Source organism: Diospyros lotus, chromosome 8, assembly GCF_014633365.1.
Source record: "Diospyros lotus cultivar Yz01 chromosome 8, ASM1463336v1, whole genome shotgun sequence".
In the NCBI taxonomy this organism is placed as follows: domain Eukaryota; kingdom Viridiplantae; phylum Streptophyta; class Magnoliopsida; order Ericales; family Ebenaceae; genus Diospyros; species Diospyros lotus.
The window spans coordinates 37,856,394-37,869,995 of record NC_068345.1 but is presented as its reverse complement, the minus strand read 5'-3'; the positions used below and the strand labels follow the sequence as shown (position 1 = coordinate 37,869,995).

Below are 13,602 nucleotides of genomic sequence, written 5' to 3'. Positions count from 1 at the left end.
ACCCAATATTTCTGAGAATATTTAAACTAACCAAATATAGAATTACATAATTTTTTTAATTTTCAAGAACATTATAAAAAATTATGAAATTCAAAAATTTTAAAAATTCTCTTGGACCAAACGTCCCGTTAAATTCTTCTTATTTGGGTACGTGAACTGTGAATAGCTGCCCAGATCCACAAGCCGAAAAGGGAAATTTGTCAATTAATGAGGTAATAGAAGTCCTTGGGTGGGTAAAACGTGGAGAGATTAGAAGAATTAAGGGAAAAAAAATTAATATAATTTGGTCTCCCAAGAACTTTATTCTGTATATGTTAATTTGCTGTGCTGTGATATGATTACCAACAATATATTGCCATGCATGCATAATTGGTTGGCAAGATATTGGTGCCATGTTAATTAGGGTGATAGATCTCAAATTTATTTTTATTCTTTGAATTATGACATACTAATTAATTGGTAAATAATGTTAGAAAAATATTATTAGTTTGATTTAATAACACAATTTTGAAATTTGTATTTTCTTGTGACCTGCAGCTCACTCTAGCAATTAACTAGAAAAAGTTTTCTGTTGTTGTGGGTATGTGGTAACGATCGAGGACTATTTAATAAATAAGATTATATTATTCAAATTTAATAAAAACAATTAAAACTTACAAAACTCGAAATCAAAATTTCAAACTCGTTAATACTATTACTTTTCATTAAATTACAACGCGAACAATAATGGATTACTATTTAGTTCGACAAAAAGAGAAAAATTCTAGCCATGGTAAATGACACCAGGATGACTTTAGTTTTTGGTGGTTTGAGATAAAGATTTGGTGCAAGATTGGAGTGCCACCACCAATTTGCTTGGCAAGGGGACACTAACAATATTGAGATTGTGAATATTGGCTTTTTGAGATCTTGATTTTTATATATATATATATTGTTATTTTCTTTTAACATAAGATAGAATTTTAAAATGATGGTTTGTCGCGTTATTTTTTAGTGCAATAACATATTAATGGACGAATACGAGAAAAAACTTGTCCAAAGAAAATGCATCAAGTATAAGATTTTGGCCTAACTAAAAGAACAACAACAAAAAAATTTAAAGAAAGACAAACCCAATAATAAAAAGCACCCAACAATATGCAACTCCAGCTAACATATATATATATATATATATCTCTCTTAAGAGGCCCAACTAAAGGCCTTCAAACCAAACAAAGAAAAACCCTAAGAAACAAACCAATGATAAGAAAGTTAATGTTGATAAGGATTATAAATAAAGAAAATAAGTGTTCATAGAAAATTTTAAAAAATATAAAATTATTATTACATCACAAAAAGGAAAAATGCTTCGATATCCTTAAAATTTGGCCTAAAAACATACGGTACCCTTGAATCTAGAAATAGTATTGACCTCCCTTGACTTTATGAACATTGTTGGAGTAACTCCCTTTTCTCCTTAATCTTTTTGAAAACGACTAAAATGCCTTCATCTTCTCGACACCCTTCTCTTCCTCACTTTCTTTCTCCCCTCTTTTTTTAGTGATCACCCAAGCATTAGAGGCCAAAGTGACAAGATCTCCAAGAAAAATTACAATGATCCAATTGTACGCGTGTATATATATATATATTTATTTTGTTTAATGTCAAGGAAAATGATGAACACAACAATCAATTGTCCCAACTAAAACATGTGCGGGGCAGCCGAGGAGTCCTTGGGGCATCTGTTCTTTCAATGTCAGGTTAGTTCGACCATTTTGGAGATCAATCAGGGTATGGCGATCTTTCTCATGCAATGTCTACGCTTCTCAGGGCGTTAAAGAGCATGCAACATGAAGCTAAATGGACCTCATGGCAGAGTCGAGTTAAACAGATGGCCTTGACAGCCACTATTTACCACATTTGAGTCGCTAGAAATTTGGTCGTTTTTGAGAATGTTAAACCTTGTCTTGAAAGCATTATTTATAGAATTAAAACATTTGTATTAAGAGCTATGTTTGCTTTGTATCTCTATGTTTTTAGTCTAGTACAAATCTCTTGTTTAGGGTCATTAGCTTTGTTGTATCCCTTTTGTCTCGGGGATGTCCAGAATTAACTGTACATTTTGATCTTTATACATATTTACATTCTAATAAAAAAAAACTAAAACATGCATTGAGCAAAAAGTGGAGGCCAAAGAGCTCTAGAGGAGTAAGGTGCATGGCAGGACCAACCTACCAAACCTGCCAGATCACCCATGCCTAGAAATCCAACAAAATTAAAAAATTACTCAAAAACAGAAAATCACAAGCAAAAATGATGAGACAATAAACATCTCCACAAATTAAATTCTATAAAGTCATCAATTGTCGTGAAAAGAGTAACTACTATTCCTTCATCTATTCTAGCTAGGTGGATATTAATCTCTTGTTGCTTCAGCTAGTAGAAATATGTTGATGAGAACAGTAGTTGAATTTGATTGTTTCTATGAAGAGCTTGATGCATGTGCGAAAACTTTTAACACTTCTACATAATGTCTTTTACATTTTTTTTTTCTTCATGTTCGTGAAATCTGGCAGTCTACATTTCTTGCATTACCCCTCTACCGTCTCTTTCTCTTCAACTCTTAGCTTTTTTTTCCTAGGGCTTTGCTCTATATATGCTTTCATCTTCCAATTTCTCAAGGTCTAAAATCGACATCATTTCCTCCAAACATTGTTAATGCACTTCTTCCACCAACAACATTAAGGTTGCGTTCTCTTTATTGTTTTCAAGTCATTTTTAGTTTTCAATTTTCTAAAATAATGAAAACGCGTTCTCTTTACTGTTTTTAAAAATGTATTTTTGAAAACAAAAAAAAAAAAATTGTAAAGAAAACTCAAAACAACAAAAAGTTATTTTGAGTGTTTTCATCCAAAACAAATTTTAAACTCAAAATACATTTATTTATTCATATTTTATTATTGTAATGGGAAAAATATTATAAAATTCATTAACTTTAAAATGTATATATATTTTTAATAATATATTAACATTAAATATTTACAATTTACTTAATAATCAAATTTATTGAATAAAATATCATTAAAAAAATATTTTCAAAATTTTAAAGAGAACGCGTTTTCTAATTTTTTGTTTTGAAAAATAATTTTTCAAAATAATAAAGAGAACGTGTTTTCAATTTTTTAAAAATAGACTAGCAAAACAAAAAACTAAAAATAAATTAAAAACTCAACTCTGGTTGTTTTCAGTTTCTTTTGGTTTCTTAATTGATGATTATCTCAACTCTGACTTTGACTTAGGGGTGCTTTAGGAAATTCCTCCACCCTCAAACCTTGGAGAAGTCCCCCCTTTTTTTTTTTTTTCATATCTTCCTATGTTGGTTCTCAAATCCACAAACAACTGCCCTATAAGCTCTAGAATCATCACCATGAAGTCATCGACCCCTTAATTTGCTGAATTCTTAGGAACGAGGCATAGAGTGGTTTCTTCTCCTTTAAACACGTTTGAATCCTGGTTACATACCACGCACAAAGCCTTCTTTAGACTCTATCACTAGTAGAACAATGTGTTAGTTGATTATAGTGTTTAGAACTAAAGAAACCAAGTGATGCCCCATTTAGTATGTTTGGAGTTTTGGTTGATTTATTTTTTGGTCGACAAGAAATACATGGGGAATAGGTAGGAAAATGTTATTTGATTGTGAATTTTTTTTTTCTTTTGCTAACTTTAAACATTTGAAAGAGATAGCCTGGTAAGCGACTTTATACAAAATGGATCATTTGGGCTGCAAATAAGGGAATCAAACAAAAGAGTGAAGGACAATAACAGAGCCATACAAACCACAACCCAAATAAATAAGAAAAGATGAACAAATACAAAAAACCAGAACATAACAAAAGCAAGTTTGATTGTGAATCACTATTCGTTTATGGAGATTCAAAGTCGATCTTGCTCCAAAGTTGGTGTAATAAAAATCATTGTAATTGATTGAAGTGGAAGTCACAATTTATTTAAATGGTTTGTGTTTTCTAATATTTAATTGTCAAATATCCAATAAATTTATTTTATAAAAAGGAAAAAGAGGTAGAATTCATTTTAGTTAATATTTAGTTTGAATGAAAGGAGATGAAAGCTTGAATGCCATCAGGAGTCCATTGTTCCTTTTACCCCATACAAATCGCTTTCAGAGGTCCTTTTCCTCTCTCTCTCTCTCTCTCTCTCTGTGCTTCTTGTGTGTGTGAGAGAGAGATAATTCATCACTCATCAATCACTCAGAGAAGGGAAAGAAAATGAACGGTGAAGAGAGTCTGAACCTGGTGAGTTATTTCTTCCCTGGGGAGCCTTCTGTGTTTGGTGAACACATCAATACACACCGTCAAGAAAGAGTGATATTCTCAGATGTATCCAAACATCCGACCACAAAGAAAATGAGTTTAACAGCATGAAAACTAGATCGATGGCCTTGTTTCTGTATAAAGCTAGCTAGCTCCATCATCTACTTTATAAATATCCATCTCTTGCTGCATCTCTCCTATTTCCAGCATCGATTTGTGTAGGAAAGACAGCAAAGCGAGAAGCTGTAATTTCTTTCCTCAATTGTCTTTTCCCTCTTGTATCATAATCAAGTTTGTGAGCCAAAATAATTTATATATATTTAGGCTTCAACTCTTTAATTTTATGATGAATTTCTATTATCTCAACCAGATCACTGCAATATCACCCAGATTGGTCACTGAGAATGAGTTAGAAAACGTGTCCATATTGAGATCTTAATTTATACTGATGAAACTATTTTATTTTATTTTGTTCTTCCCTCTTTCTTTTTCCTATCCCCTCTCTTTTAATCAAACAAGGGGCTTGTGCTTTGTGATTTTAATAGGTTGACTTCTATTAATCTTTCTTCCCTTTGGTACATCTCTCTCTTTATTCGTAATGTTGAAGGATGACCCAAAAAGAGAAATTTGAGTTCTTTTTGGCGTATCTCTCTTCGTAAATTTGATTTCTACAGTTCAATCTTCTTTTCGGAATAAATAAATTAATTGGCGCAGTGAGTTCTCCATTTTGCTCTTTTTTTTTCTATGAATTCTTGACAATCAAGCGAAGGGCTAAAGTTCAAGATCTTCTGCGACTTATCATTTATGTGGTCTGGTTGCTTATTTCAGCTTGCAACCATGGCATTCCCGAATCAGTCGGCGGAGGCCTCTCCCCAGAGAAAAATGGGTCGGGGAAAGATCGAGATCAAACGGATCGAAAACACGACCAATCGTCAAGTCACTTTCTGCAAGCGCCGAAATGGCTTGCTCAAGAAGGCCTATGAATTGTCAGTTCTCTGTGATGCTGAGGTTGCTCTCATCGTCTTCTCAAACCGCGGCCGCCTTTACGAATATGCCAACAACAGGTATTCATTTCTACACCTTTGTATCTGCTCTTGCTTATTTTCTTATGTCAAGGCCTTTCTTTGCTTAAAAATTCACTTTTTTCCCCTTTAATTTATTCAAGGGGAAAGGAGGTTGAAATAAGTTTTTACATAGTTGTGAACACTTTCGGATTCTGAAAATACAATCTTTTTGGTTGCCCAGTTGAGAATTGAGTTTTTTCAAGAAAAGATTGACTTGCATATCTTTGTTCTTTTCTTCTCTTTTTCTTGTTCTCTCCTCTTCTATGAGCTTTCCGGATTTGTTTTCCCCTTTATGGTTGGTTTTCTAGTTCTTAGTTCGGTAGATGCATAGATCTGTTTTTAATAGATAGAAATAGGAGCGGTATGATGGTTGTGGCAAGAAGTAAAAAGATTTGGGAATGTATGCTGAACTGTGAGATCAGCCTTCTATCTTCCTCCATTGCTGTTAACTTTGCCCATTTCCTTTCCTTCTCTCTTTTTCTTTCCTTATATTCCTCTCTCTCTCTCTCTCTCGATGTCATTTGTAAGGCATAGGAGCCCTACACAACAACGCTGTCAATCTCTTATTTGCCCGTTTTCAGCCCCGTTGGAAAAGCAATTTTAGGGTTTCAAAAAGTGAGATTTGTTTCTGCCTTGAAACATGCCAAATACCCTTCTAAAACTCTCAAAATCAGTTCGCAACCAATCATTTACAACCAAATTAGGGTTTAAACAATGCCACGTGGACTTCTCCCTCAGATTCACATGGGTTTCTCTGGAAAAATGTAGTACTTCACCACAGTCAATCACAACCAAACAAACTAGGGTTTAAAAGCAAACTACGCATACTATATGCCTTTGGTTAAACTCCTCTTTCGTGAAAATGAGTATTTGTTCAATATCTACCGAGACTCTCTAGAGCCAGTGGAAATGCTTGGAAACCCAGTTAGGGTAGACAACTTTTGAAATGTTTACGTGAACGTGTATAAACTTTGCTCCCTTGGGAAACCAGAGAGATCTGATTAAAATTCATGACTAGATTAGTTGGGTGTAGCTTTGTCTTAGTCACCAAGAATCTTTGGTCACGTCACACAAGATTTTTCAGTTCTCGACTTTCTGACTTTGTCATTATTTCCTTATGGTGGCGCCCTTCTTCTCTTCTGGCCACTTCCGATCGGAACCCTAATTCTATCTTTTCTTCTAGCTACTTTCAATCCGAACCCTAATTCCATCTTCAATGAAAACAAATTCTCCGCTTATTTTCCTAGCTAATCCTCTGTTATGAAACTCTTGAAAATGAAATAGCGAAGTCATGTAGTTGGCTGATTGAGTTTTTTTTTTTTTTTTTCTTTTTAACTGATTGAATTATAAGAAAGATTACAAAGCAACACTTTTTTGGGAATCTTATAAAAACATTTGAGGGTTTAGTTGAGATCAATCATTTGAGTAAGTATTTTGAATAGAATAATTATATTTAATTTTATTTTATACTCCAAATAATCTTACTTAGCACAATATCAAATACGTCCTTGCATTAATTTAACAAACACACTACAAAAACTGTCTATTCGGACAACCAAGAGATCTTAACTTAAGAAGAATCCCTCAATATTGGGCCATCATCCTAGGGTTTCATTTGCGCCCGAGAGAGAGAGAGAGAGTACAACAGTGAGCCAATGAGAGAGTTCTGAGATTTGAGAGAGAGAGAGATAGTACAACAGTGAACCAATGAGACAGTTTTACGATTCTGGCTTCATTCAAGCTTGGGAGCCGTACAACAATGGATGCTGAAGCTGAAGCTGAAGCGGACGGCTCTGATGCGCTCAGAGTCGCACAGACAGACAAGACTGACAGTATAATTCACAACCCACTTTACCCTTTACCATTGAATCAATCTTTAGGTTTGGGGGTTTCCGAGGCGGGCAAGAGGGTAGAGTTGCTGGGCATTACCCATCAAGCAATGGGAGACTTGACACCTGGCACAGATCTGGCCGTCAATGGGCTCATCCAATCATGTTGCCGGGCGATTTGCCAGAGTGGCAGACACAGCCAATCAGTGTTTCGGCGAAATTAAGGTAGGAACCTCAGATCAACAAAGGGTCTTGTCTGTGTGTGTGACAGGGTTTAACATGTTGAATCATATCAAAGTCACATTAGAAAGACTTTGAGAGTGCCTCTGACTCAAGAGACGGTGAGGCATTCATAATTCATTCGCTTTGTATTTCTTCGGCCTTGCGTGTTGGGTTTGATTATCTGCGAAAGGTGGGCGGCTGATTTAACTGTTACTGTGTCCAAATGCTGGGGCTTTTTGATGCTTCTTGCTCATTACTTTCTTGTCATTCATTAGTGGGACTCTCTCTGCTATTATTCCTTCTAATTATATATATGGATTATGAACTTTGGAGACTTTCGAAATTTTCTAATTATGTTAAAAAGTAATCATACTTGAGAGTAATTTCTAAAATTTTTTAATTATCCCAAAAGAAAAACAGATAATTGATATATGATCATTAAGAAATTCTTTTACATTAATTAGTGATTCTTTCCACCACAACTAGTGTTACAAGTGAGTTAAGAGGAGCCCATAAAAGCTCAATTTTATTTCTTAACAATTTTACTCGGCTTAAGCTTGAGGTTGAGTTTGAGTCAAATTTAAAAATAAGACTCAAATTTTTTTATCTAAAAGTTGGTCGAACTCGGAGCTTGAGCTTAGTTTATTTATATTAAACAAGCTTCAAATATATGCTTCAAACAAACTTCAAGCAAGTTTCATATGCTTGTTCATAAATTTTAAATTCAAAGGTCATTATAAGTTTATTTTAGGTTTCTTTATGTAAAATAAATTAGTGTATTCTGATATATATATTCTTAAATCTTAAGCAATATAAATAATAAAAGTTCTCAAATATTAAAAACACACATTATATATGTCGAAATATACCCCAAATAAGCATATAAATGAGCTTATAACAAGCTTATAAATGAGTTTACAAACAAATCACAAACAACATTATTCACAAGCTCAAATGAGTCAACATCTCAAAGTTCAAACTCAACTCATTTACTAAATGAGCTTAAAAATCAAGCTCAATTTTATTTATTTAACTAAATAAACAAACTTAAACAACCCTACTTAAATTGAACTTCTAGACATTTATCAAAAATTCTGTTTGTTTGCAGCCCTAACCACAAGGATTGAGTTTCATTTTATAAATAATATATGGGCGTCCGTGGCAAGGTTCTTTCTTAAATAATTAGAAGACTAATTAAGTGTGAGGAATGACATGACATAATTTCTCTTTCACATTTTTAAAATATATATTTCAGTATGGATAGTATGATAACTATAGGCTATTAATTTGTAAACATGAAAATAGTGGGTTTATATATGTTTGTTTGATTGAGGTGTTACATGCATGGTTGTTTGGATGATTATCAAATGTTAGGAATAGACATATTAAATGGGTTAGTCGAAACTTGTGATTTGGTTATGTTCTTTCCTGATCAAAGTAGGACGATTGGAGGTGGGGCGTTGGCTCCAGCGACGGGTCCATCAAGGGGGCGGCTGGCACTCGCAAGCACTCCGATGGTCAAGTGAATAAGAGAGTAAAGAGAGACAGTGTATCAGTAGATTAAAGATTAGAACATACATTGACTTTGAAGAGAGCTGATTGATATAGAATGAGGAGATGTTCTCCTACCTGCATGAGTCGTGCGCTTGCAGGTGGTGGGATTGGCTATCTGGCACTGGTGGAGATTCCCATGTGGTAGCATGGTGGTGACGAAACTCTCATTAATGTGGATGGGATCCGCCATTAATGAGGATAGGATCTGAGGCTGCTACGCAGATACCCAGTGAGAGTCACAATGATACTGTGGTAGGTTGGCGCTGGGCCAAGATGGGGTCCAAATTAGAAGACCAGATTAGGCCTAAGAAGAAGGCCGAGATTGGCCCTAGGAAGAGGGTCGAGATTGAGCTTGGACGAATCAGGTTCTTATTTAATGAGTTAGGTTGGTCGAACTAATTAGGGAAACAGGTAAATCTTGCGCTTGGTCCTAACCAAACTAAGGGCATGGCTTGGGCATGAGAGCACCTTACGCAAGCTAAGCCAGAACTGTCCTATTTTCAAAAATAGTTTAAAAAATATTATAAAATATATTTATTTAATAATCAATATTCAAGATATAAAAATATTTTTAAAAATAAAAATTCTACTTGTAAAATAAAAATTTCGAACGTAAAAGTTAAAAGTTTGAAAAGTATTAAGTTTTATAATATTTGAAAGTTATAAAAAAAATTTATATTTTGAATTCAAATTACAATGTTTAGGTATGAGATATATATTTATTTATATGTTTTTACAGTGATTTTATCTTTTTGTGTATGATATATAATTTTTTTGTGTAAAAAGTGTAAAATTGTGTTTCAAATATAAATTATTTGAGATTTATTGATTGTCATTGTGAATTTATGACATTGTCTATATAATTTTAAGTATTTAGAATTATTAAATTAATATTAAAAATAAAAATAAAAAATTAAATTATTTATAAATTAAAATTCAACCAAACTCAATAGGTGGAGTGCACAAGTCAGGTGGTGTTGCATGTCTATAAATGTTGGGCTTGGCTCTACCTTATATGAAAAGTGAGCTCGATCAGCTCATTATAATAACAAGTTGGACCAAGTCATGTGCTGCCCGACCCATTTAACATTTCTAATTAAGATTTATAATATGACATATATATTTCACAATCCCTTGTGTGTGGTAATTTTGTGACAAAATAGATAACAATAATAATATTTAGATTGATTTTAATTAACTGGGAATGTAACTCCTGAAGATTATGAAAGCATTAGTCGACGAAACCATCTGGCAAGCTACCAAACACAAATGCTAAAATAATGATGAAAAAAAGGCATTTGTGGTGTAAAATTAAATGTGGAGATATATATATATAATCTTCCATGCTTGATAAACTATACTAATATCTATTACCTCTAGGCAACAGCTTGGAATAAATAGGTTTTCTTTCGCTAATCAGGTAATTATATTCCAAGGAGGGCCAAACCCATACCTACAATTAATTTTTCTAATAATACCTAATTTAGTTTGACTTGGGATTCGAGAAATTATGTATTAATATCTCCTTGGTTGTTGTCGTTTGCTCTTGGTTTTGCTGTCTATCTGGAGCTTTTGTTTTGCCTCCGTTAGAGTACGGATTCCTACTTGTTCTTTGTTTTTGACTTTGATGGAATTTAAAAAAGAAAAAGAAAAAAAAGAGGACTACTATTTAGAATAGCCCTAGCTCATGTGAAATATTACAGGGTATTGTACAAAATTTGTTCACTTTCTAATTGATTAGTGCAGGAAAAATTACATGGCACACACATGCTATTGTTTCTAATTGCTACGTAGAGCAAAAATGATCAATTGAGAGAAATTTGATGGCTGCCATACTGTGTTAAGTGTGCTTTGTTGCTTTGGTGCAGCTACCAAAAAGGGGAAACAGAAGAAAGATATATAAGACAAAAAGGAAAAAAGAAGAACATAGTAAAAATAGTGTGATATGTATGTTTGAAGATGGGATATTATACCCTTTCTTGGAAACATTTCCATGACATCTCCTTTAATGAATACCATCTTTACAGTGTCAAAGAAACAATTCAGAGGTACAAGAAGGCATGCTCAGACTCCTCCAATACTGGGTCAGTTTCTGAACTGAATGCTCAGGTAAAGTTTCAGAAATAGCAATTTCTTTTGATGGATTCTTAATTTCATGTAAACATCTCTAGGAAAATAGAGGCAATTTCTTCTGATGGATTCTTTCATACAAACATCTCTAGGAAAATAATGGCAATTTCTTCTTTAATTCATGTGAAAAAGTTCCTTTCTTTCAGATATTCTCTCTCTCTCTCTCTCTGGTGCTTCAATTTTATTCATTGATGATACGCATGCATGTACTCCATAAATAGTTGAATGTTCCGAAATTTCAAATGACAAGCCAAGATTAACACTAAATTTCTAATGGAAATCTATCTGATCAGTACTATCAGCAAGAAGCTGCCAAATTGCGTGTGCAAATCGGAAATTTGCAGAATTCAAACAGGTGATTTCATTAGTTTCTCGGCTCTGTAATTCCATTCAGTTCGCCATTTTCACCTTCACTAACACTATAAAGACAAACAAAATTTCCAGGCACATGCGAGGCGAGTCTCTCAGCTCTTTAAATCTAAGGGAGCTCAAGAACCTGGAGACTCGGCTGGAGAGAGGCATTAGCAGGATTCGATCCAAAAAGGTACTAATCGAGACTAAACACAGCGACATTCCATGCAATCATCACAAAGATGTTATTCAGGATATATACATCATTGATTCCTAGCTACTCACAATCTTTTTTGTGTTTTTCCCCCATTTTGCTTTCTTAATCTCCAGAATGAGCTGTTATTTGCAGAAATCGAACTTATGCAAAAGAGGGTAACATTAGTATTCATTCTTTTTTCTTCTCATATTCATGGTCCTTCAGAATTAATTTTTTTTATTTCTATATATCCAAGCATTCAATGTGCATACTTGTTATATCGTATGATAGTTTAAAATTGTCTATTATTGCAGGAAATTGATTTGCATAACAATAACCAGTACCTTCGAGCTAAGGTTCCTTATTGTCCTGCCCCTCTTTATCTCTCTCTCTCTCTCTCTCTCTCTCTTATGTTTTATTTCATGAACTTTTCCTGAATGTTTAATAATGCAGATAGCAGAGAGTGAGAGAGTGCAGCAGCAGATGACCTTGATGCCAGCGGGAGGGTCTGACTATGAGCTGATGCCACCCCAGCCATTTGATGCTCGAAACTATCTTCAAGTCAATGAGCTGCAAATCAATCATCAGTACTCTCGCCCAGACCAAACAGTCCTTCAGCTAGTGTAGGAATTAATAATATAATAGTATAACTAGTTCACATCAAATTTCCACAGTTACCAACACATCACCACACACATATATAATCAACATTATATAGAGAAGAGACCTTCAGCCAAAAAAAAAAGGTATTATTCTATGGTGGAAGAGGGTTTGGCACAAAATCTTCCAAGGGTTTTTTGTCATATGTCCTTAACACTTCTCATTAATTAATGTTAAAATAAATGTATTTATTACAAAAACGCAACAAATTGGAGATTTTTAGCGCACAGAATAAGTTCCTAGCAAATGTTGCTTATTCGGTGTCATAAACATCTCTCTTTGGTTGGTGTTGTAATTAAAGAACAAGTCATTATACTAAAATAAATAGCAACAAGTTAGAAAAAGAAAAAAAGGTATCATTCAACTATATAACCAAACTTTGGTTCTGATTCTAGTTCTTTTTTTTATCCTTTACTTTGCTTGGGCTTTAGATTCTGAGGCTTATTGTTAATGGTGCTAAAGATTTAGGTTTCGTTTTTGTTTATGGGTTTTTACAGTTTTCATGTTTTCTTGGTAGTGTATTTAGTGTTTAGTTTGTTGAGTTCGGAGGCCTTTTGTTGGTGATGTGATGGTTCTTCCTCCATTGGCCCTCTTACTGGTTTCCCAACTTCTATATGGTTTTGGGGCTCTCTTTGTGTTATTGACTTTGATTTAGGTTTAGGTTTAGGTTTTGGTATTTGTCCCTTGAGTTTGTTCATGATATATTTAGTCCACCCGCAAATCACTAACTGGTTTCATGAGTTCTTTTATTTATAGCAACAAGAAAACGATCATTACACAATTCTGATATAATTGTCCCGTTTTTGCTTGTGCAGTTAATTCATTTGCTGATGGAGTTTTCTGCTGTTCCCTCCCGGTGATCTTGGATTAAGCAGATGAAATCCCCGCTTTCTTTGGAAATACTATATATATGTGAACCGGAGATTGACTTGTTGAAGCTTTTGTACTCCCTCATAATGTTCTGGCTTCATTGATATATGGTCAAGGACTCCTGTTTGTATTGTTCAAGAACTTATTTTGCTTTTGCAATGTGATACTTGACCTTATACAGCTTCCAGTTAAACGATAAATTGTTGCCGTCGAACTATGTTTCTTGAGCTATGCTCTAATCATAGTTATGCTTACTATATCAAGTGTGTTTCCTTAAAGATGATAAATCGATCTCTGGTTGATGTCAAAAGCAGCTTAATTTACTTGGAATACCAATGCACGGTTGCTTGCCAAGACTCTTCTTCTACCAAGCAGTGTGATCTGTGAATTCAGTAAAAGTACAATGTAATATC

General features: G+C 33.9%; 1 protein-coding gene across 4 annotated transcripts; it reads left to right on the top strand.

The window, feature by feature from the left end:
• The first annotated feature begins 4,141 nt into the window (after positions 1 to 4,141).
• LOC127807156 (agamous-like MADS-box protein MADS1) lies at positions 4,142 to 13,448 on the top strand. 4 transcript variants are annotated; one of them, XM_052344815.1, is made up of 9 exons: positions 4,142 to 4,295; positions 5,142 to 5,377; positions 11,010 to 11,091; positions 11,406 to 11,467; positions 11,557 to 11,656; positions 11,794 to 11,835; positions 11,974 to 12,015; positions 12,113 to 12,246; positions 13,135 to 13,448. In XM_052344815.1, the coding sequence occupies exons 1-9, from the start codon at positions 4,269 to 4,271 to the stop codon at positions 13,136 to 13,138; spliced, it is 729 nt and encodes a 242-aa protein (XP_052200775.1). In that variant the 5' UTR covers positions 4,142 to 4,268; the 3' UTR covers positions 13,139 to 13,448. The 4 variants fall into 4 exon arrangements, with proteins under 4 accessions (XP_052200775.1, XP_052200771.1, XP_052200772.1 ...); XM_052344811.1 differs by having other exon boundaries at positions 12,113 to 12,282; XM_052344814.1 differs by lacking the exon at positions 4,142 to 4,295 and adding an exon at positions 4,319 to 4,558 and having other exon boundaries at positions 12,113 to 12,282.
• The last annotated feature ends 154 nt before the right edge of the window (positions 13,449 to 13,602 follow it).